We start from the raw sequence: 23,510 nt of genomic DNA on the forward strand, positions 1-23,510 counted from the left end.
CCTGCGCAGAGCCAGCCGAAAATGCGAGGGTTGCATGGGTATTGTCCAGCCACTGGAGCCGGGGCTTGCAAAAATGGAAAGCATCAAGGTGATCCGGTATGCGTGTGGCGTTAGTCTGGCCAAGGGAAGGGAACAGGACCCCCAAAGGGCCTTTGGTGCAAGTCGGAAGTAGCGACGCGGAGTGGTTGATCATATAATCTTGACCGTGCGGGTCCTGGGTGAATGGGACAATGTTGGCTGCTGTACTATGGCGGAGAATCAATCAGATACGAGTTTGTCATGGTCTTCAGACCCGCTCGGGCACCGTGTTGTATTGCGTGGAGTTTACGCAGGATGGTACGCTCATCGCGCCTGGATGCAATTATGGTAGAGTTATGATATGGAACCCACAGACGGAGCAGGAGCTCGAGGGGCATCGTGATAGAAGTAATGTGCGCAGCCTAGCGTTCTCGCGGGGTAGGAGGGTGCTTGCTTTTGGAATGGCTTTCATGTTTGGAAGAATACATTGTGTCGGGGTGAACATATGGTGATCAGACTCACGGGTTAGGTGTTGGTTTGAAAATCTCTAAAGATACCCAAGATTCCAAACATCGATGCCGTCGCTGTAGGACAAATCCTTCCAGCTTGTTGCCCTGGCCATCTCACAGGGCTAAGGCGCTTCTGCTAGAATCTCAGAAGGCAGCCCGTCGCGTCCAACCCGACACAAAGACCCGAACTGCGGGCAAGGTATTAGTGGCAGGATCCCGACCCTTAGAGAGATCCGGACGACTGGCCAATGATGTTTGCTGACGAGACTGACTCGACATCAGGAGAAGGACATGCATTAACGCTGTCCCTGACACTTTCACCACATGTCGAGTCGTACAGTCGTACAATGCTTGATTATTGAGCTTCCTCCCGTATTCACTCCTTTTCTCTTCTTCTTTCTCCGAACAACTCAACGTCAACGTAGCCGACTCGCACCCTAAGTCGAAACCAGAAAAGACCTCAGCGATGGGCCCCAAACCGCGCCGCCGCAGCAAAGCCAAAAAACCACCCGCGGCTAACCTCCCGACTCCCGCTCCCGCACTGCTCCTAGGGCCACACTCAAGTGCTGGCGATGAAAAATCTCGAACCGACCCGGGCAACGAGGATGTGAACTGCGCGGAGCGCCTCGGGGGTCCATCGGATAGGGCATCTGATTCAGGTGAGGCGAGAGTGACAGCTCAGCTCCATGGACTCTCGCTATCCAGTGCGGCCACCAGAGGCAGTTATCCTCGCCTAACTGCACGCGGCAACGAACGAGCGACGGGAGTGGGCGAGGGCGTGATCTGGAATAAGGCCGAGGACAATGGTGATGGCGATGATGATGACGGTACCCATGAGTAACCCCAGCAAGCTCCAGATGGCCTTATTCCTCCACCGCCGCAAGCGAAGCAGGACGCGGATGGTGCTAATGATGATACGGACCTTCCGAACTGGAAGAAAGCGCTGCTGGAATTCGAGAGTAATGATTAACAAGGAGCGGCTCATGGCTGCTATTCGGGAGAAGCGTACAATAATGCTCGGACCTAGTCACGCTGATGTTGTTGGGTATAACAATGGTCAGACATGGCATATGCGAACGCCATCTGCTGGCCTAGAGAATGCGCCAGGCGATGCCCGCTCGGCAGAGTAAGCAGCAGGTCAGACGGCGCAGCGAAAGTACTCAAGGTGTCCGGAGTCAAGTCGATAGTTCATCTCGTCAAGGTCGTAACGTAAGGGGCGAGCTACCCCTTCGCATTTCCAGTTTTGTGTTGTTTTTTCATCCTCAGTATCAGAAGTTTGATCCATCAGGGGCCGAAAGTCCAAAGCTCGAGTTTGCTCAAAGCCTCAACCCGACTTCCAGAAAAGAACGAAAGTTGTCCGTCCAACGACATGGAAGCCAAGATTTATACAGCACCTCCGGTCCAGCCTGCAATTCTCCTTTGCAGATTCGCATAGCAGCAACGATAGGAAAGATGTAGACCGAACCTGACATGCTTGGCGGCACGGCGAAAATGTACTGGAGAGCTAATGGCCGCGATTTGTGCAAAAAACGTGTCAAAACGAGTCGTCGGTAGTCGGACGAGTATCCAAGGTTGGGCGATAGAGACAGTGTTCATCTAGGAATGCTATCTATTGTAAGGGTGTATGCATGGAGCTCAGGCGGCTCTGGTGAGTCAGTGTTTTCATCTTGCAGCACTCAACCAAACAGAACGACGAAGCTTCCTCCGTAACTTCTCTCGTTGACGACATAGAGCACGAAGAAACAAGCTGAGGAAAACCGGCGATTCAAGGTTGAGATCGGCGCTGCTGTCAACGCTCCGAGGAAATCAGTGACGTCGGTCTCCGGGAGTCGAGCGCCAGCGCCAAGTCGGGCATCCAGCATGCATCCTCGCCGATTCAAACCGCCTCAGACCACGCCGAGCCCGTTCGGCGCCTAGAAAAATGCTGGTTTCAGCCGGATGACCTTCGTGGATATTACCGTGTACATGCGGCGCCAGAACGTTGGATCGGCTCGGCCGCCGGTAGTCATAGGAGTATGGCATGATTGATCGTTGATGTCCGACAAACCTTCTCCCTTGCATGCATGGTGTTCCGGTGGCGCTATGAACTTTGAAAGTTATGCATGCCGAGCGTCGGAAAGTGTACTTGCTGGAAACGGGAGACGGCGGCCCCGATCCAAGGCGGAAGTATCAGTGAAAAATGACGCACGAGGTGTAGAGCGTACGGAGTAGTCGGAAGCGCGAGTCATAGCGAGAAGCGACACGGCACGGACCTCACGCGATGACTGGGTACTCCGCAGTGGGCGCGAAAGTCGGGGTAACGCTGACCATGGATGGCACTCCGGGATGCCCAAAAGCAGTAATCCGAAGCTCTCCAGTCCGACTTGTCGGCTCGGGCGCAACCGATATGACGACGGTGGTCAGATTCGAGAGCCGTGGCAGCCGGACTCTGGAGGTGGCGCAATCCGCCGATGGAGTATAGGAGCCCGCGATCCCGAGGGAAAGCATCGCGATTCGACGGCGTGCGACCGGCAAAGCAGCGGCGTCGTGAAGCCTTACTCGAGACGGTTAGGAAAACCCGGCCGGCTAAAGTCTTGCGAATGTTGGGGGAGGCACGGGGGAGATGGAGAGAGTGGGTGCGAGGGCGAGTCGTGTGGCCAGTGAGAGAAGGCAGCCGGGGCCGATTGGGATCTGGAGGTTGCATGGGCGGCGGGGACTGCGAATGGCTTCATTTCTGCGAGGCACTCGGGAATTCGATCAAAGGCTCAAAGCAGTCGATTCCGCGATAGAAATTTCGGGACTCGGGTTGCCGAGTTCCTCAAGGACTCGGTGTTGTAGGATCAAGAGGGATGACTTGGCTCTGGCAGAGGATTTGTGGAAGAGAGCTTGGACAAGGCTTGGGAGTCTTGTCGCTGGGGGGACAGAGACCGCCAAGGCTCGGCAGGAACACATCCCTGTTGATGACTTGGAACAGTGCACGAACCTCAGTCCCAAAAGCAAGCATGGTACGACTCTGTACAACAGTACCGCAGAAATTGACTTCTTCCAGAAGGCTCCTTGCATGACGTGGTTGCAAACTGGCGGTGGTGAGGAGGGACTCGGAAAGCCAATTCGAGTGGGGCGTCTGGGGATTCAGGATCGCTATCGACCATTAGGGATATCACGATAATATCGCGGGATTACGTCGGGAATTCTCCGGTCAACAACATTTGAGTGTAGCAAGAGCGTCAGTCTCGGTATTGAGGCTATAAACGCGATGCTATTTGGACGGCCGCCAGGAATGTTGATAATGAAGTTGGGAAAACAAGCAGGACGGATGAAGTGGGAAGGTACTGTGGAATCCGGAGTCTCCGGACCCCGGATTTTGCTCTGGAGACCGGCGGTGGCAACTGCCTCCATAGGAGACTCCCACCCTTGCCCGGATTCAACGAGTCGCTCTCCGTCGACGTCGATAGCAAACATTACCCTCTTTTTGGAGTATTTCCAATGCATCTGAACGTCGGTCTACAAGGCAAGAAACTGAGCTGATCGTCCATTCCTCGACCACGCGAGCGCCACGCGATCTGCCCACCGCACGAACTAATACCATCCCTGCGCAGGAGTCCAGCCGAGATTAACATGCTATGAAAGGCAGACAGCTCCTCAAGAAGAATCCAAACTCCAACTTCCAAACACACAGTAAACCCAGCCTCTTAAACAGTCTTTGAGTCTAAACCGGCATCTCTGGATCAGGCTAGCGCATGACGCCACTGCCCTGTGACTAAGCTCACGCCCCCGCTGATCCCTCCCTTTTGGCCTGTTTGGGCCTATCAACGTCATTGTCCCTTGTCCTCCACACAACCAATGGCGGTTCACACGGAGAAACCTGGAGATGACTCGAAGCTGGAGAACCCAGAGCCGGAGACGCCAGGAGTCCCGGTGGAGCTGGATCAGACATTGGCCAATGATGTCAAGGGACTGCTGCTGTTGATGCTACGGTTGCCTGCCTCTCCAAGTCAACTTGTGTTAGGCAGGGATTGAATGGCCCGGCTGTCATGTCCCTGAGCCTCCTTGTCGTTTAAAAAGCTTGCTGTGCCCCTCGTGCAACCTGGGCTGATCTTCTCTCTTTTTTTTCAACCTCGTCCTCTTTTCTTCTTCCTCCCCACCCCCTTCCTCTGTCCTTTCCCTCTCAGCAGAGAACCTCTTTTCCTTCTCTTCCTCTACCTTTGACCGGACCAACACTGCGCAATTGCTTGACACCCCATCCTCGGAAGCAAGCTCAATATGGCGCGCAGCTACCTGGGCCTCCAAGGCCAGAAGCTCCAGCTTGCGATTAGTATTATCGCCGGCATGGATTTTCTGCTGTTTGGTTACGATCAGGGTGTCACCGGTGGTCTCTTGACTCTTGAATCCTTCATCAAATACTTCCCTACGATTGCCACCAACGGTTCCTACTACGAGAGCTTGGACAAGGCCGCTCAAAGCACCCAGTCCACCCGTCAGGGTACGTTCTCAACTCGTCGTGCAGAGGTTTAGGCAGCTAACTTACTGGTGTAGGAATTGTCGTCGCTGCTTACAATCTCGGATGTTTCGCTGGTTCCATCCCAACCATTTGGGTTGGAAACTGGCTTGGCCGTCGCAAGACCATCTTCCTCGGATCATTCATCATGGTTATTGGCGCTCTCCTCCAGTGCACGTCCTATGATCTGGCTCAATTCATTATCGGACGTCTAGTCACTGGTTTCGGTGAGTGAATCCCATTTTGCTGAAGGAGTTCCCTAACACAAACAGGAAACGGCATGAACACATCCACCGTCCCCACCTGGCAGTCCGAATGCTGCAAAGCGAACAAGCGCGGGCAACTGGTCATGATTGAAGGAGCGATGATTACTTGCGGTATCACAATCAGCTACTGGATTGACTATGGCCTCCTCTTTGCCGATCCCAGCGAAGTCGCCTGGCGTTTCCCTCTCGCGTTCCAAATCTTCTTCGCTCTCATAATTCTCGCCTTTGTCATGTTCCTCCCCGAGTCTCCCCGCTGGCTTGTACTCAAGGGCCGCGAAGATGAAGCGCGCGAAGTTCTCGGAGCGCTTGTCGGCGACGGAAGCGACCCCAGCTTCATCCAGACCGAGTTCACCGCAATCAAAGCCACCGTGCTTGAAATGGCTTCTGGCTCCTTCAAGGATATGTTCACCTTCACCGAAGACCGCCATTTCCACCGCACTGTCCTTGCCTACGTCAACCAGATGTTCCAGCAGATCTCCGGTATCAACCTGATCACTTACTACATCCCTGTCGTCCTCGAGAACCAGCTCGGAATGAACCTGCAGAACTCCCGTCTCATCGCCGCCTGCAACGGAACCGAGTACTTCCTCGCCTCCTGGATTGCCGTCTTCACCGTCGAAAAATTCGGCCGCCGCACGCTGATGCTCTTTGGCGCCGCCGGAATGTCCATCTCAATGGCCATTCTCGCCGGTACCGCCAGCGCCGGCACGAATTCCGCTAACATAGCCTGCATCGTGTTCCTCTTCGTCTTCAACACGTTCTTCGCAATCGGCTGGCTCGGCATGACCTGGCTGTACCCCGCCGAAATCGTACCTTTGAAGATCCGCGCCCCCGCCAACGCGCTCGCCACGTCCTCAAATTGGATCTTCAACTTCCTCGTCGTAATGATCACCCCCGTTGCATTCGACAACATCGGCTACCAGACCTACATTATCTTTGCCGTCATGTAAGTTCCCCACTCTACCTCCTAAGCTACCACTAACAGATGCAGCAACGCCTTCATCTTCCCGGTAACCTACTTCTTCTACCCCGAGACCGCCTACCGCTCGCTGGAAGAAATGGACCGCATCTTCCGCAAGACCAAGAGCGTCTTCTCGCTCGTCCGCACCGCGAAAGAGGAACCGCACATGTACGGCAAGCACGGCGAGCTCATGCGTCAGCCCGGCGACGTCGAAGACGATGCGTTCAACCGCGCGAGTATTCTTCAGCACCACTCCAAGGCAGACCGGATGTCGACTGATGACACGAGTACCGAGAAGGTGGAGAAGGTGGAGCACTTGCATTAATGGGGATTGATTAGATTAGAAGACTAAGTCCTCTTTTCTTCTTTTCTTTCCTCGACAAGGGGATGGATGTATTACCACGCTTCATGTTTCATGACTGGATGCGCCCACTACGGTGCAGGTATGAGGGGGGATTTGCTTTTCGTTCTATGAAGACTGGACTGCCTGGCTTTCGCGCCTAGCTCATGTCTAGCTAAGATATGGTTCATGACTGTTCTTATACCCCTCTGTCGCTTTGTCGACTATGAATTAGCAGATTTAATGAAAGTCCCGGCGCATTTGATGCCAACGCGTTTTCCCCTTGATTGGAATACTTGTAGTCGTAGCTCGTAGCCCTGACTATCGACTCTCTCTCAGCTTCCCGCCGGCTTGATGCATTAGGCGCCCGTGGCTCTGTTCAATACTGGCTATTTACAAGTTTCTTGTCCCATCTCCCTTCCATCACAGTCCGCGCCGTCGCTGAATTATGATATATAGTCCCTTTCCGTCCCGCTCAAATAGGACGGGAGGTTGGAGGATCTGGTGCTGTTGTTGATGATGAGAGCTGGAGGGTGTGTTCAGGGGCCTTGAGGGCGTACTTATAGGTTCTTGCCTGGGTTGGATTGAGGACCTGGCAGCACAAGTAAGTAGACGGTGCTTCTAGGGACTTCGAAGCCCCATCGGCAATTTACTGCGTATACTTGATGCATGGTTAGCGGACAGCCCTTGAGGGGGCGTTATCCAACGGGGGGGCCGGATGGATGCCCTATTGCGTCTTTGCCTCCGGACCTAGTGGACAGTACGTGGGCTGTTAGGTGAAACCAAACACTTGCACCGTCCACTTTCGCTGGTGAGTTTGATTACCACTTCCTGCACGCTCAGGAAGTCGTACAGTACGAAGGATACCCTGCCGGATATCCTCAACCCCGGCCTCACCCTTTGGCCGTAGTATAGTTGAGATACTTCCTCACTTGCAAGGGACCAACTAGGAACTAGAGATATCTACCAATGCCCTTGAAATAGCGTGGGAACCACCTAGCAAAGCTGCAGGGCCCTTATAAATAATAAATTTAATTTATTTATAACTATAAAAGTAGCGGTAGGTAGTTGCCTTAAGCCCTAGCTTTACCTTTAAATGCTATTAATGCAAACATCCCATGCCTGTCTTTAAAGGTTTAAAAGGCGCTAGCTATAGGGTAGATATGCAAGTTTAACAAGGTACCTTAAGCGCTTATTACTAACAGAGTAAGCCTTGGGCTTAAGGGATATTTGTGTATATTATTTATAAGCTTAACTAGCACTATATCCTTCACCATAAAAATCTGCACCTCACGACCTCGACCGATAAACCACGACATCCCCTGCATCGCCAACCTTCTCCCTCATAATCCCCCGTATATCCTCCGGCACATCCCAACTCACCCCCGTCCCCAAACTCACAACCCACCTGCACCTCGTATGCCCGTCGAGCCCCATATTCGGATATCGTAAGGAACCAAAATAACACTCAGGCGTCGCGTAGTTGATTTTAACCGCACACCTCTGCTCCCTCTCCTCCGCGTGGTCGCTGAACGCGTATTCGTAGAGGGTGGTAAGAAGAAGATTCCTTAATTTCGGCATGTGCAGCGCCGCGGCGGCGACAGAGTGGACCAATGGATCGAACATGCATGGATCGGGGCTCGTCCGCCATTCGTGAGCCGGGATATTCCCGTTTAGGAAGTCCGCGCGCGAATTGTTGAGCGAGATAACCGAGTCGGTGTCCGAGGGGCCGTCGTCTAGTGAGGATCCATTGTGAATCTGCTCTACTTCTGTCTCGAATGGTGTGTCCGGTTCAACGGCGTGCCGGTCGCCGGTGTAGTACCAGCGCCCGTCGTACGTAAGGATGGGGAACTGGATGTCGATGTACTCCAAGTGCGGGAAGGGGGTGTCGTCCTCTGGGGGTCCGAAAAGAGCCGGTGAGATGGGGACGTTGTCCTGTAGTTCCAGCTGCCTCAGGCTGCGCTGTGCTAGCTTGCGGATTGCATTGCTTAGGACGTCCCCGGCTGGGTATGAGGGGTCCGGCTGCAACCCCGTGTTGAAGTCGTGGTTGGTCGGTGGGTGTGCCCAGAGCGAGAGGTTGAGGACTTCAAGTTTGCCGAGGGTAGGAGCCTCAAGCATTCTGGCCAGGGTAGCGGTATACTCGGCCCTCAGGTCTTGAAACCTGAATTGCACAGCGCGCATTCCGAGAGACAGAACCCGCAGATTCGGCAGGCTGAGCACCATCGACTCGATCGTAGCCGGATGGATGCGCCGCCCGTCTCTGGCAACGGCCAAGTCCTGCACACACTGTACAGTCGGCAGCTCGACGTCGTCGCCAACACTCAAACTATGCTCCGGACACAGCCAGCGATCTGGAAACCCCCAATCCCCCCCATCGCATTTCGAAGACGCGCTCAGGTCCAGCGACAGCGAAGGCAGCTTCTCCCACGCACTGAGTTCATTCCAGATCCTCACGAGTCCATCCCGGAATGCAGCCTGGTTCGCGCGATGCTCCTTCCTCCGCTCCAGCGCATACTCCCGGTTCGGATCGTACTCTGGCAACTCGATGACGTAGCTCAGTTCCTGGAGCGCCGCCTTGCGAAGCGCATACGCGTTAATAGCTTGCAATCGCTCCGGGTGCCGACTGGACGTCTCAACGCGCCGGTATAAGTTGCGCTCGACAGCGGCATGGAATTTGCGGTTGATGCGCGCGTAGGGAGCTAGTGACGGATTGATGCTTTTGTCATGGGGTGTGTCGAAGTCGAGAAGCTCGAGAAGTTCGAGCACGATTAGTTCAATGAGCTCGAGGCTCAGGGAGTCCATTCTGGCCATTTTGGATGCTGTTTTGTCGAGGAGGGATTGTTCAGGACGTGTCGAGGTGAGGTTGGAGATGGGCTGGGAACACGGGGGTGGGGCCGGTCGGGCCAATGGCGTTGCCTGGCAGAGAGGGTGTCGAGCCCTATGTCCATACATCACCTCTAGGCAGCTGGTGCAGCCGCAAGTTCCAGTGCTATATATGAATAATTAAAGGGCTGTTCGATGTTCTTTTATAGAGTCTCCTCTTATACCAATTGTAAAGTGCGCTTAAAGTGCGCACAGATGTGTGATGTTATTGTTGGATGTTGGATATATATATCCTCATTCAGGAGGACCCTTTCCGCCAGGAGATGGTGTGGAAAACGCCCGCCAATTTACAGCAAAGAACGCAAATAAGTACTTAATCGACCCCTGCAATGCCAAAGATCTCCGCAGGAGTTGGTTGCGCTTATATACGCAGATTTTGAGTGTTGGGTGCCCCTATGCCAATAACTCAGCATCTGTACTCTGCAAGGTACGAAATAGAAAATGAGAGGACAGTTTTTTTTGTAAGTGAGTATAATCCAAAGATGACGGCAGTCTTTCATCAAATGGGGCGATAGCTCAGTTGGCAGAGCGCCAGACTGAAGTCGTGACAACTTTAGTCCTAGTATATCTGGAGGTCACCGGTTCGATCCCGGTTCATCCCATTACTTTTTCTTTTTTTACCATCGCCAATGATAAATCGGTCCTTTGCATTTCGTTCATCTGCTTTTCGTTGGTACACACACACACACACACACATCCTGATTCAAGATGGTGACTATACCTCTCGTGGTTGTTTGCTGGTGGATGGAATCTCGATAAATTAATGCTTCGAAGCCCTTCCTTCCTCCCTCACCTACTCACCCACCCACCCACATACTCGAAACTCGTCGGTCCACGCTCCACAGCGGACAGAATACAGCGGCAACCCATTGCCATAAATAACTTCTTAAATATACTTATTTTTGAGCGTTTCAGCCGTAGCGGGCTTCCCGGAGTCGGAGTCATGACTACAGTGGATGATGGCATTCTCCATCGGCTGGACAAGATAATATATATTTACATTTATCCCGGTTACAATGCGCCCTGGTGATCAAGGAACATGTGTAAAATTACTTCGCGCGGTCAGAATTCGCTATAACAAGGTAATATTATGCGCACACCGGGTATAGAAGGGTTAGAAGCAATGGAAGCAAGATGGTCGAGTCTATATCCTTGACATCAATGGCCATTTTACGAGGCTCACTATGTCCGGGTTTAGATATAGATGCTAGAAAGGTTTGTAATGGAAACCTCAAACTAAGTAGGGTTAAGGGCCGAGTTGGGCCACTCTATAATCTAGGTGGAGCGTGAGGGCGTTGCTATCCAGATAAACCAGTCTTTACTGTCACGGCAGGAATACTATCCTGCTACTTTTGTTTTAGACATTGTAAGAGACCGAGAGAGAGAGAGAGATACATACAAATCTTTTGAAAGTCATAAAACTCAAGAACCACAGGACAATCTATATTTGAACTGTTAAACAACTTAAACCACGCCTGCGTGAATTGTACAGATATCTAATTCTACCCATGTCTCTTTATCAATAGATACCCATCTATATATACCCACGCACAAAAGTCTATCTTTTGAGTCAAACATCCCACTTGCGACGGCCACGCGCATTTTGCCGGATCAAGAAATCGCCGAGACATTCAAACCACAGGCTAGCATCGCCTTGCACTGGAATTCTAGTCAGTATATGCAGTATAGTGGCAAGTATGTTGCATATATGGTTGCTCGAACAGTCCTACCATCGTTAATAGAGATGCCGCAGACCACACGGTGACGGAACGTAGTCTTGGTCAACCCGAACACGCCCGAGTATTTAGATATAGTGGATGATTGCAGTCGTTATGCGTATATGCAAAGGTTGCCGGTTAACCTGCGTCATCAAAATTCGCTGTGATGGGCTTTACCGAAGGTGGTGGTGTTGTCGTTGCAGGCACAAATGGAATAAATAATATCAGCAGCCATAGACATGGTTAGATCAATTTGTGGAAAAGACAGACCGGTTCGAGTTCGGACAATGATTTCGGCACGTCTTTGCCGTCACCAAGTTTGACGGCCGGCCATGTCGCTGGCTAGAACCGTGGCATGACGAAAAAGGCACGAACTGCCTCGGATGATAAGAGACGCTGCAAAGCATCTCCAGGAAACGTATCAGACAGGATAGTCTCCCACGATGAGCGTGCTCTGGCGAAAACCCTTTTGTCGCCGGCCGTGGTCGCATGAAAATCGCTGACACCACTGGGGAGGAAGCAAATCTTGTCCTTCAGGCGTACCATGGGCTCTCTGTGGAAGGCTCGGAGTATTGTCACTTGAGCTTCGTGACAGTGACCATCGCCCACTTTTCTATAAAGGCTCTCGTCAGACTCTGCATCGCGGACCTCTACCGAGAGACACAAGATCCACTCTGCAACAGCGGCTATCCATGCACAGTCGGGACCCCCGACAAAGGTTGCGCTTTGAAGAGACCCGCTTGCAATGTCGAAAAGGGTGAGCAATGCCTGACCCAGAGAATCAGGGGGCGTGCCGCCTTGTTGTTGCCAGATTGCTGGATTCTGTGCATTGTACCAAAGCCGCGAAAACCCCTCGACTATGTTTGGAAAGTCGGAAGATAGCAGCGTTCCCGAGCAGATGTTGATCAGCTGCGACCACTGGGAGATGGAGGGGCTGAGATCACCGGAAGCATTCTGGAGCTGCGTCATGGATCGCAGTACCTGGGCGCAGTAGAACTTTTCGTAAGACACGGAAAGGCTTCCGCATAGTGCAAGGCAGATCATGCCCTGCTCGGACTCAACAAGGAGCCTGGCGACATGCTTGACCCCAAAGCCAAACCAAAGCACTTGGCCATACGACGAGAATGGCTTGAGGGTAGCGAGTGTTTCCTCGATCTTTTGCTGGGTACATGGTGGTAAAACAAAGCGTGAGAAGATCGCTTGCCCGACCGTGAGAGTCAGAGGCTCAACGCCGGCTTGAGAAAACCTAGACAGGATCTCCCGCGGAATTGAATAGCTTGACCTCACGAGCTGAATCCAGTCCAGGCTTCCCTGCTGGCTAAAGCCCGGTCCCGATGGACATGGAATGAGCGCTTGACTCTGCATCATCCGCTACCGCTACGCCGAACGGGCTGAAGCTGCAAGTGGGAAAGGCTCCCGCCGGGGAAAGAGCACCTGCATTTAAGATCACCTTCATGCTTCCTGATGGGCAGGGATAGACAGCTGAGAGGCGCAGCCTTGTATGCACTGCCTCTAGCACCCTACATTGTAGCAAAGGGCATCCAGTCATGACTCAAGAAGGCAACAGAAGCCACAAGCCACCACAGATCTCGAGACGCTCACCATAAGCTCTGGCGTGTGGCTGTTCAAAATGTCGTGACGATAATCAATGACGACTTGACAAGCTGCGCTCAAGTCACCGAGTGAGCTGATTGGCCACAAGCCACGTGACTGAGTCTTACCTCTCCTCGAAAACTTTCGCTGCACGTTGGGACATATGAGAAGACAGCACTGACAAAATGTCACTAATCATACCCCTTTAATCCTATAGAGAACGCTGTGATGGTGAATTTTGAAGTAAGAGATGCGTGGTATTAGGAACGTCCCGGGAGCGTGGTTCTGAGCTAGCTAGACAGCCTTGCCGTCATACAGAACTTGGCGGTATATAATGTTCACGGGTACTTTGAGGACGATAAATCGGAGAATTGATGGGACTTTTGTTGTGGTGGCACACAAACTCGGCCGAAGATGTACCATAGGCTGAGTGGGAGAGGGTTGGTAATCACTGGAAGGACCATCCTACCAGAAGGAGAGAACCCAGTGAAATGTACCCTAGGGTAGGTGCTTGGAATGGTATTGAGAGAATGACCGTCAGCCTTTGTTCGAGACTATGGTATTCAACACGAGGATCACTTGGCGCTATAACATAACATAGCAGTCGATGCTGGAAGAAATACCGGCCGAGTACAGCAACACTGAACATGAACAAGTGGGATCTACACAATATAAAATTGCTGAATCAAATGGCGTATTTATTACTACTTTCAGAAAAGACATCAAAAAGAGATTACTACTATAGTATCCCTTACCTCTCACCTCACTAGTCAGAATCGGTATCATCATCGCCAGGCCGCGTGGGACCGGAATACCCGTCCTGATGTTGGAGACCACCTGGTGACCCCTGGACCGGCTGCTTACTCGGGGTAACCGGCGGCTGCTGGAGGTTAAAGCCGGAGTTCAACCCCATCCCCATGCCCATACTCAAGCCCTGCCCGTATCCTCCCGGGGCCATTCCCATCTGCGGAGAAGCGACGGGATTCAGATCGTGCCCATGCTGATATGGCTGGCCACGGGAGCCGTCCGGTGAATACCCATACTGGGCAAACTGTGTCTGGGACTGGCGTGCCCCGGCATTGTGAATCTGGAGGCCCTCGTAATGGCCCTGGCCCTGGGGGATTGGACTGGGCGTGCTGGGGAAGAAGCCCTGGTTATTGGGGTGGCCGCCCATTTGGCCTGGAGCTGGAGGGTAGTGAATGTTGGGCATCTGCGAGAACTTGTGGTTGACCGAGTCATTGCGGTACCCCTGCACGAAGGCAACCTCGCCGGGCGTCTTGCGTTTGGTCTCGTAGAGATACTTGTCGAAGCCCGAGCCCGCGTCGGCAACGGTCTTGAAGTGCCTGGCGCAGATGTCATAGCGCGAGAGGTTGATCAAGGGCTGGGACTTGGAGTCTGGGTTTTCCTTTTCGTACCGCGCGAGGGCAGAGGCAATCAGGAAGGCGTTTCTGATCTGCCGTCCGTTCCATCTTCCTTTACCCTGTTGGCTTTCGTTGTAGTGCTGTACCGCGAACTTACTTATGCCGTCTACATCGATCGTCAGCGGCGCCTGGTTGGTTGCGGTGGCCCGTTCGTCCTCGATGGTCTTCAGGCGGTCGAGGTTCAGCTTCCAGATCCGCTTCGTCTCTCTCTTGCCCAGGTTGGGGTAGTGTAGACTGATGTGGATTCTGGACCTGAAGGCCTCGTCGATGTTGCCCACGCGGTTGGTAGTGAGGAAAAGAATTCCGGTGTAGTACTCCAGCACCCGGAGGAAGACTACTTATACTTAGCAAGGTGATAGAATCAGAGACGGCAGACTCACCGGAGACGAGGGCATTCCTCTCTAAATCGGTAGGCTTCCTCTCCGAAAGAAAGACGTCGGCCTCGTCCAGCAACAGGATACAGCCCCAGAGCTGAGCGAGGCGGAAGACGTCCTTGAGCTTGCCCTCAACGTTGGCAGGTGATAGGCCTAGGTCACCGTACGTGATAGGAAGCAAGGGCTTGCTCCACTCGTGGGCAATGGTCTCTGCTGTTGAGGTCTTGCCAACTCCTGGAACGCCGTGGAGCAAAATAACAAGACCGCGCCCCTTGTTATGCACAATGTCCTGATTGACACTGTAGAATCCAGAGTCCTGGATCTTCTTGCGCGTAAAGTGCGAGTGCACCAGGGACTGCAGCAGACTCATATGGTCCGGATCGATTACCAGGTTCTCGAAGCTCCCACCTGCGGACTTCTTGACCCGCGAGAGGTTTCGAATATCGACCGCGACGAAACGCCGCTCCTGGAGGACATAGGCAAATAGGCGGCGTGGCAAAAGCACAGTGTCTTCGTCCCTTAACTTGTATTCCTTCTCCTTGCCCTTCATGCCGTATGAAAGAAATGAGTCCTTTTCGCAGTAATCAATCTTCTCCTTGCGGCCGACCCAGTCGTCGATCCAGTACGAGTTGTACGTATTCGACGAGACAGCCTTTTGGTCCTTGATTCGCCAGTAGAACATTACATGCGAGGAGTCCGCGTAGCCTCTGTCTCCGGTGTCTGTACTTGGGTACCTCGAATTGAACTTCCAGTTCAAATGGAGCTTCATCGCCTCACCCGCGTCGATGATCACATCGCTGGCTATGTACTGTAGGGAGCTTTGAGAGTCGGGCGTCAGGGCCCATCCAGTGTGTAGAAGGAATTGTCCGTCCAGACACTCTTTGCACTTCTGACCTGTCTCCTGGCATTCTCGAATAAGCTCTTCCTTTTTCTCCGCGAAGCGAAGAGGGTAGACAGCGAGATCGGCAATATCCTTCTCTCCCTTGAAGTATTCAATGGTAAACGTGGTTGGGATGCACACGTAGGCCTCTCCGTTATGGTCGATGCGGTAGCACTTGAGCTCGAACTTATCGTCGAACGCCCGTTTCCAAAACAGTTTCCATAGCTTCTGGTCCCCGTCAGCAGTGACAACCGACATGGGGTTGGTCTGAAAAGACGCCGTTGCGTCGGTGTTGTAGATGTACTCGCCAACCCTAAACAGATGCCACAGGTCAACGAAACAAACTTTCTTGTGTCTGCCCGGGGCGTCAAACATGTCTGCAAGTGGAAGTATCTCCTGCTCTAGGAACTGGATCAAATAGCGGAAATCCTTAAGCAGACAGATGTTGTCGGCCCTCGTTTTCTCAGAGAAAGTCATGACAGTGATTGGCAGCGGTTCTTCACCAGCTGGCGGCATACCCGACTCATCCTCCAGCTCTTCCTCAGTCAAGCCAAACTCGGATTTCAACTCGATCAGCTTCTTCTTGAACTCATCGAAGTAGTGAATCAACGGCACAAATGGCCGGCTGAAGACCAGTGGGTTCGAAGAGGTATTCTCATCCGCATCAAAAATCTCGAGCAGCTCTCGGGAAAGGGGAATCGAGGTGATGCGGACCGACTGAATGCAGGCGCCAGGTCGGATAACGTTACGCTCTCGTGTAGTCTGCATCAGCTGCTGTGCCTCTTCGGCACCGACCAGGCGCAGCTTTTCGCAAAAGACGTCGTCCTTCTTGTACTCTTCTTCCAGCGACGGCGGGCCCATGAGAAGTTCAATCAGCGCCGAATCTCTCTGGTCCGGGAAACGGTTTGCAAAATTAATCCAGTTTAGTTTACGGATCTCCCGTACGATAGGGAGCTGGGCCGGTTCAGGCCCTGCATCGTCGTCTGACGGGCTCTTTGCCGTGTTGTCGATCTCACTCTCGACGTTGTCCCCATTCACGACACGCTTGCTGACAAGCTCCTTGTTTTGCAGTTCTAGGTGAAGTAGGCGATTTTCCAACTCGCTCAGTCGCTTCTCGAGCATCCGTGTATACTCGACCTGGTCCTTGGCAAGGGGCGTTCCAGGGGCTGTCGCCGGGCCATTGGCGACAACACCATTGCTAGGGGTTTCGTTTGTTGGCTCAAGGGTAGCCATTGCATCGGCATGTCAGATGGAGAAGATTGAGATAACCCTAAGCCAACATCTGTGGAATCAAATTCGGAAAGCACACTGGGCTGTTTATACCGTATAGAGTGGAAAGAGCCCGGTCGGCCTCCAGATCTCCAGCTTTGTTCAACACATGCTCATTCAATTACCCCACTCTCTGATGTTCAGCTTTACGGGGGGCTGGAAATGGTTGGAATACGAACGAACCAACCCGTCTGACGGCCGGGGTAGGACAAAGGCTGGACGATGCATCTCGGGGACCATTGACCAATGGAGGACCATCGCTCCAGATGACATGCTTCCCCAAGGTGGTTCACAAGGACAGCTCTGTGTAATCTGCCAGAGCTGAACGGCTGCCACTTCTTTGTTGTTCAATGGTCCCCGCGCTGGGCTTCGGGGACTCTTTGCAATTGACGTGGTAATGCGGTGCAACTTTCAGTATCTCGCTGTTTCTGACGAACCCTAGCTCGGGGTGTCTTACAGCCAATGCTAAATGTCAGATCCAGCACAATTTCTGACTCTATCAGCCCGTTGGCCTCAAGCCACAGCATTCTACCCGCAGGATTACGCACTGCCAGCGGCCTATCTTATATGCTTGATTGGACCTGCACCCGTCCATCTCATGCCGACGCTCGCATTACCCTTACTGCCGCAATCATGCTCAACCGCTGGCGGAAGCTGGATCGTCAAGACGATATCCGGAAGCAAAAGGAAGTCGCCGCTGACTACACCCTGAAAAATGGAAAAGACCTGCATGAAGCCCTGACGGTTCCTGCAAAGTTCGACCTGCAACGGGCGGAGTTTGCCCCTTTGACCGTCGTCAGGTTTGCGCCTCTATCCCACTGCGCGCGGTTACGCTGATCCACAGTCAAGTGATCTCCAGGAAGTCCTCGATGTCCACAATGCGACTGCCGAGGTGGCCTTGCGCTTCAATGTTAAACAGTGCACGTTCAACGATGTCCTCGGTGAGCTCGATGCAGCCGTCACAGTGTATAAGCAAAAGGCCACAGGGACATCAAATGTGATCCGCAGAATCGCACGGGCGGCGGGTGACTACTCGGTCGAGATCAGCCCTTGGTGCGACCTGGTTCCAGCAGACAACGGCCTGAACGTGCTCAGTGCCGGCCTAAAGATGATTTTTGGCGTACGCGATCTTCCCATTTTGTTCTTGATGTCCTGACAGATACATGGATGAGACAGATCGCAAGGCGAAACGCCGACAACCGCGAGAAAATTCTCCAAGCGTTCCAGGACATCCCGACGCTTATTGTTACGACGGCAAAGAAACAGAGTCGGTTCCACTTTGCCAGGCATATTCGACAAAGTGCCATCACCTTCTACGAAACCGTCATTCGGGCACTGGCGGAATTGATTATTCTGTTGAATGGAGACATCAACTCGAAGCACCAGTTCTGGGACCGCGTCAGCCAACTCAGGAAGCGACTCTTCGGTTCCAGTATACGAGGGAAAAACATCGATACTATATTGGCAACGGTGTCAACCCAGGCTGGCAAATTCCAAGAGTGCCTTGAGCTGATTCGCGACGACATCAGACTGGACACCTATGGTGCCGCCGTATCCAACTCGGCCAGTTTGCAAGAGATTATGGCAAAGATTGATCAACTGCAGAGTGAAATGGAGGGACTGAAAGAGAGGGGGCAGCAAAACAAAGATACTGGGCCTGATCCCGCGCTGCAACGGCAACTTTCTACGGAGACAGTCGATCTGACGTGGAAGTACGGCGGCATCAGTCGGAAAGACCAGCTCGGGCTGGACGTCATGAACCGGGTGGTGGTTTTCTTGGTTTCTAGTCCTTTTGGTAAGAGAACCGCTCGTAATAAGGCGTTCGTTCTTTGTTGACCACCCTTCACCGATAGAGGTTCTATCCAACAGTCAGCACTCGTCGCCGGTTCAATCTCCAGCACAATGGCTGTCCGAGACCGACTTGATGCAGAGCTTGGGAGTCTATTTCCGCGAGCACCTGGAGGATCTCGACACGGTACTAAAGGAGCAGCATCAATTCGACGACGCAACGCAGAGCCACGCGCGCCAACTTCTTCAGACCCCTAGGTTCTCTCGCTGGATCTCATCCCAATCTCCAGACATGCTGTGGGTCAATGGGAACTTCGAAGACCTTGGCCCCGGTCGGCTTTCTGCCTTGTCTGTTCTCTGCGCGTTGCTTGTACTGAGCCTGCATCAGAACTCCAACGCAATTACCCTCCATCATTTCTGCGGCCTCCACGAGACAGGCACAGAGGGAACCGTCACCGGACCCAATGGCCTCATACGGAGTCTTATCTTCCAACTGCTGTTCTGCAGCGGTCACAAATTCAACCTGGACTTCATCAACACCCGCCAATTTGCCAACGACATCGAATCCCACTCCCTCCGCATGCTCTGTCATACCTTCCGACAGTTAATCGAGCAACTCCCGCCCAGGCAAACAGTGATCTGCATCATTGACGGAATAACGGGCTTCGAATACGGGCCCTGGCTCGACGACCTCTGGGACGTGATGCTCATCCTAAACAAACTGGTGACAGACGATGCGTTACGTCCGAACTTCAAGCTGCTCGTCACCACGCCGTTTGCGGACGGGATTGTAGATCGCACGATCGGCGAGCACCAGCGGCTAGTACTGCAGTCTGATTCGCTGTATGATGGCGGCCTCGAAATGTCGGATCGTTTGGTTTGGGATGATATCGGGCAGGCGGATCGGTTGGAGGAGTATCGACGGGCGGTGCGGATGGCCGAGCAGGATGAGGATGAGTCTGATGGGTTTAGTGAGTAGGTATTGAGCCTTTTCACTTGCTTTGATTTGCACCTGCACCCGCACAATTTACCTTTGTACGTAGTCCATGGAACTCTCCGTAAATAAGAAATTGATCAGACAAAAGCCGTGCATACATAGCCTGACCAATGCCACTCACCCATAACACTCACCACAACGAAGGATTGCCCTCCGACAATCGGTAAATGCCAGGACTGGTTTGTTAGACCAGGGATATCCCTACCTAGTAATGTGACGGCCAAAGTAGTAGTACCATACTCATGGTACGGCTACGGGCCGCCCCGCCCGAGACTCTATTTATGGTATGAACCCAGAGTTGAAGCGCTGTTCATGTAAATAAAACAGACGACCGCGGCGGAGGCCATTAGCCTGGTGATTCTGGTGCTGGCAATCAAGCCAATATATCAAATGATCGGACATAGGATAGCTCCTTCCTGGGTCATGACTGCTGCGATGAAGGTTGGATATAATATGTCCTCGCATCCTTTCCCGATTAGATATCCGATGGAAAGTGCCCATCATTTGGAAGCTTGAAAGGCCGGTCATCTTACCATAGTTCCTGGCTCATACGTACTAGTCGAGCACAGAGGATAGGAAACTGGAACAGCAGGACTATTTGATCATCCATGGTATTAAAGTATGTATTTCAGTTACAGGGTGGTAGCAATTGACGTGGCAATTTTAAAGAAACAATCTAACTTGGTAAAGCACAGGTAAAGACACCGCGAACCGAGCCAGATCTATAATTCAAAATCTGAGAGAGAAGAATGTTAGCAGGCCACTCACATTCAACACCAAGATCATCGGGGACAAGAACTTACAATATCATCAACACTCGAGTACGTCCCCCCAACAAGAACAATCAGCCCGATCGCGAAAATCACCCCATTAACAACGGTCCACAGCATATTCCACCCCTCAAACCACCCCCCCTTCCTAAGCAGAACAAACCACATAATCGCCGGAAAGTAAAACGTAAACCCACTAATAAACAGCGCCGACGAGATCGAAAGCAGGTCATTAAAGAACGGAATAACCTCCGCAATGACAAACGCCACCACCGTCGCCGCCGCAATAACAGCCAACCACGTAACCCAGCCCATCCGCGTATTCACAAACCGAATCGCCGAGTCCGCAAATATCCTTCCATGGACAAGCCGCCCAAACACAACCGTGTTAATCGACCCCGAGATGAAAATCACAGGTAGGGCAATCCCAAACGCCACGCGCGACAGCGTATGCCCCGCCGCCAGAAGCGCCGGACTCGAGTTGATAACGCCCTGCCCGACAAACGCATACACCAGCGCCCCCGTAAGCGTATAGATGACCATCTCGATCACGCCGAGCGTCCAAACCGACTTCTTATAGTCCGCCGGCGTGTGCATCTCATCCATGAACGAGAACTGGCACATCGCGAAGCTATACGCGAAGATGATGTTCGAGAGCGCGATGAACGCTTCCGTGAATGTGAGGTTCTCTTTTGGCCAGGCGGACCAGTTGACGCCTGCAAGGCCGCCTGGGGATGTTGCGGCCGAGTGGCCCGTTCCGATCACTGTGATGCCAATGGCGAGGATGATCGAGGCGAAGTCGATGTAGCCGAGGATCGCGGCGTCAGCGAAGGTCGGCGGGATGGCGAGGAGGAGTAAGGCTATTGCGGAGACGACGCCGAATACCACGGAGCAGACATTGCTCTCGGTGATTTTGACCAGGGCGATTGTCCCGGTCAAGCAATGTGAGCCAACGATCAGGATCAGCTGCAGGCAGAACATGACGCTGATGACCTCGTACACGGCGGTGCCGCATCCGAACCGCTGGCCCACGATCCGGCCTGCGTCGGCGTAGTTGGTAATTTCGGGGAAGGCCAGCTTGACTTCTCCAACAATGTAGCTTGTGTAGATAGCGAGGAGGCCGAGCCCGATACAGCAGATCACGCCGGCGACCATGCCGAGTGTTGCGAATGTTGATGGGATGGATAGACTTCCTAGTGCAATTGCTTCGACGATCAGCACGATCGTTAGACGTTTCCAGCCGAGCCGGGTGAAGTTCGCCACGCCTTCTTCGTAGGCATTTCGGTCGGTCTCGCGGATCTCGCCCAGTTTGGGCTCGTCTTCGGATTGTGCAGGTGGGAAGGCGGCCGGCGCCTTGGACTTGCTCATGTCGTAGTCGGGAGATTCATTGTGGTAGTTCATGGTGGGTGGAATGTGAGAAACAACACTGCCCCTTCCATCCCTCACTGGCAAAGCATCTGCCCTTATAACCGGAAAGGGGCAAAGCGGGTCTTGCGTCAGCTAGAGATACCAGTCCGGGGCACGGTTCAGTTGGAGAAGATAGAAGATAACGGTTTTGCCATGTCAGAGGTCAGTGTCTGACAATGGCTGATCAGTGAGAAGCTTGTGTACGCTTGGAAGCTGGGCAACCCCATGCTCTACCCCAGATTTCCCCACTGCCAATATATCAAGCTACATATTGAGCCTTGGTATGATTAGACCTTAAGTCTGGCATGGTCAAAGGGCGTGATCTCCATGCGGAGGGCAGAATCTGGGGTTGTCAAGGTAGTCATAGAATTATCACATAGCTTCAATAATGATAACAATATGCTCAAGGGAGATAAGAAAGATAAGATATGTTTCCCCACAAATTCCTTATGCGATGACTGTTTGGAAATGTCATGGAAATGGGATGTCGTCAGGCATGACTCGGCCTGTAGCAGATTCCCGAACAGCCCTTATTTAGAGGCCAAAGTCACCAAGGCTCCCTTAACGCCTCATATTATGGCAAGAGCACAAGTTTTTCCATTTGATCTATGAGTTCAGTATTCCCGTCTTCATTGGCAAGGACAAGGATTGCCAGCTCTATTATACCAGCTGGTGCAGCATTATGGGCAGCCGGCATGGCTTCCGGGCGAGGAGGCGAGCAGCACAAACAAGCTCCGTATCTAATTAAAAAGCAAGCTTTGAGTGGCCAACGTGGACTTAGTGGCTGATCTGACACCCCAGGTTCCAGGTCGCAGGCCCCTGACCCGGAACTTGGCCCGCCTCCGCTTCAACTTGTGTAAGAGTGGCCATCCATCCCGCAGTTGGCTAGAGTATGAACACCAGGCGAGAATACGCTGGAATTGGGAGTAAAGTATGTGGAAATTAAAATTGATACTAATGAAAGTGTAATATTACTGTACTTTGGGCTAATTTACCACTTAGGGTGGCTATAGGGCGTACCTTTAGTATAAGTTACCTTATGATTACATAACCTTACTGTTGCCACGCCGCCAAGCTCTTGTTGCCACCCTTAGTAAACTAGGTGTATATACTCTAGTATACCCAAAAAATGGATACGTCGCGGCAAGATATCCACTAGATTTCAGTATAACAACACACTAGCTCCAGCATGTTCGCACAGCCAACTGCCAGATGGATTGCGGGCCGGGACATATGCCGGGTTGATAGGGTTGCGGTCATGTACGCGCAGACAAGATAGCACCTTGCCAAAGATCAGCGTAGTCACTGGAGCTGTCGTTATCTATGGGCCTTGAATTTGACGACTGTTCAACGAAGTTTCTCAGGTAACAAGATATAGTTCTTGCTCCTTACGTCCTGAGTAGTCTATCAACTCCTGTTGCGTTGCAGTTGTTAGGTATAATATTTGATACCAAGAAATGACACATCGCGTCCTTTCATGGCGTTCTGGTGCCAGTTATCCAGCTAACAGGCATGTAATTGTTTCGGATCCCACATTGCGACCTCTGGACCAGCTGGAAAGATATAGGTTCGAATCAGAATAGGAAGGACACTAAACTCCGTATGTATCTCCACATAGAGAGAACGCTTAGCGGAGCGGAGGAACCAAGCTCTTCGGGACCTGAGTCCAGACTCCAGTGGATGGGATGTCTTCTCCGCATTCTCGGCCTCTCTGCCGAGCCGATATTTGTATAACTTATAAGGTTGTTCTTGCAGCGACTGATCACGAGTCTCAAGTAAGAGAGTACCCCATCAGTTTTTAGGACAATAATTTTGATATCCGCTCCCAATTACAATGAA

General features: G+C 52.5%; 7 protein-coding genes across 7 annotated transcripts; 3 read left to right on the forward strand and 4 right to left on the reverse strand.

The window, feature by feature from the left end:
* Nucleotides 1-993: 993 nt before the first annotated feature.
* On the forward strand, nucleotides 994-1,368 carry DSM5745_00708 (uncharacterized protein; the record flags this gene model as incomplete). The annotated part of the gene is made up of 1 exon (XM_026742724.1): nucleotides 994-1,368. The coding sequence occupies one exon, from the start codon at nucleotides 994-996 to the stop codon at nucleotides 1,366-1,368; it is 375 nt and encodes a 124-aa protein (XP_026608569.1).
* Nucleotides 1,369-4,769: 3,401 nt separating this feature from the next.
* Nucleotides 4,770-6,556, forward strand: DSM5745_00709 (sugar porter family MFS transporter; the record flags this gene model as incomplete). Its single annotated transcript, XM_026742725.1, has 4 exons — nucleotides 4,770-4,989; nucleotides 5,043-5,231; nucleotides 5,277-6,216; nucleotides 6,262-6,556. 4 exons carry the CDS (start codon nucleotides 4,770-4,772, stop codon nucleotides 6,554-6,556), a joined length of 1,644 nt encoding a protein of 547 aa, XP_026608570.1.
* A 1,305-nt stretch (nucleotides 6,557-7,861) lies between these two features.
* Nucleotides 7,862-9,382, reverse strand: DSM5745_00710 (uncharacterized protein; the record flags this gene model as incomplete). Its single annotated transcript, XM_026742726.1, has 1 exon — nucleotides 7,862-9,382. One exon carries the CDS (start codon nucleotides 9,380-9,382, stop codon nucleotides 7,862-7,864), a length of 1,521 nt encoding a protein of 506 aa, XP_026608571.1.
* A 2,132-nt stretch (nucleotides 9,383-11,514) lies between these two features.
* On the reverse strand, nucleotides 11,515-12,537 carry DSM5745_00711 (uncharacterized protein; the record flags this gene model as incomplete). The annotated part of the gene is made up of 1 exon (XM_026742727.1): nucleotides 11,515-12,537. One exon carries the CDS (start codon nucleotides 12,535-12,537, stop codon nucleotides 11,515-11,517), a length of 1,023 nt encoding a protein of 340 aa, XP_026608572.1.
* A 994-nt stretch (nucleotides 12,538-13,531) lies between these two features.
* On the reverse strand, nucleotides 13,532-16,673 carry DSM5745_00712 (ATP-binding protein; the record flags this gene model as incomplete). The annotated part of the gene is made up of 2 exons (XM_026742728.1): nucleotides 13,532-14,520; nucleotides 14,567-16,673. The coding sequence occupies 2 exons, from the start codon at nucleotides 16,671-16,673 to the stop codon at nucleotides 13,532-13,534; spliced, it is 3,096 nt and encodes a 1,031-aa protein (XP_026608573.1).
* A 669-nt stretch (nucleotides 16,674-17,342) lies between these two features.
* Nucleotides 17,343-19,476, forward strand: DSM5745_00713 (uncharacterized protein; the record flags this gene model as incomplete). Its single annotated transcript, XM_026742729.1, has 4 exons — nucleotides 17,343-17,509; nucleotides 17,559-17,829; nucleotides 17,886-18,504; nucleotides 18,563-19,476. The coding sequence occupies 4 exons, from the start codon at nucleotides 17,343-17,345 to the stop codon at nucleotides 19,474-19,476; spliced, it is 1,971 nt and encodes a 656-aa protein (XP_026608574.1).
* Nucleotides 19,477-20,170: 694 nt separating this feature from the next.
* Nucleotides 20,171-21,665, reverse strand: DSM5745_00714 (Amino acid transporter, transmembrane; the record flags this gene model as incomplete). The annotated part of the gene is made up of 2 exons (XM_026742730.1): nucleotides 20,171-20,230; nucleotides 20,298-21,665. 2 exons carry the CDS (start codon nucleotides 21,663-21,665, stop codon nucleotides 20,171-20,173), a joined length of 1,428 nt encoding a protein of 475 aa, XP_026608575.1.
* Nucleotides 21,666-23,510: the final 1,845 nt, after the last annotated feature.

Source organism: Aspergillus mulundensis (assembly GCF_003369625.1).
Source record: "Aspergillus mulundensis strain DSM 5745 chromosome Unknown scaffold_0, whole genome shotgun sequence".
In the NCBI taxonomy this organism is placed as follows: Eukaryota; Fungi; Ascomycota; class Eurotiomycetes; order Eurotiales; family Aspergillaceae; genus Aspergillus; species Aspergillus mulundensis.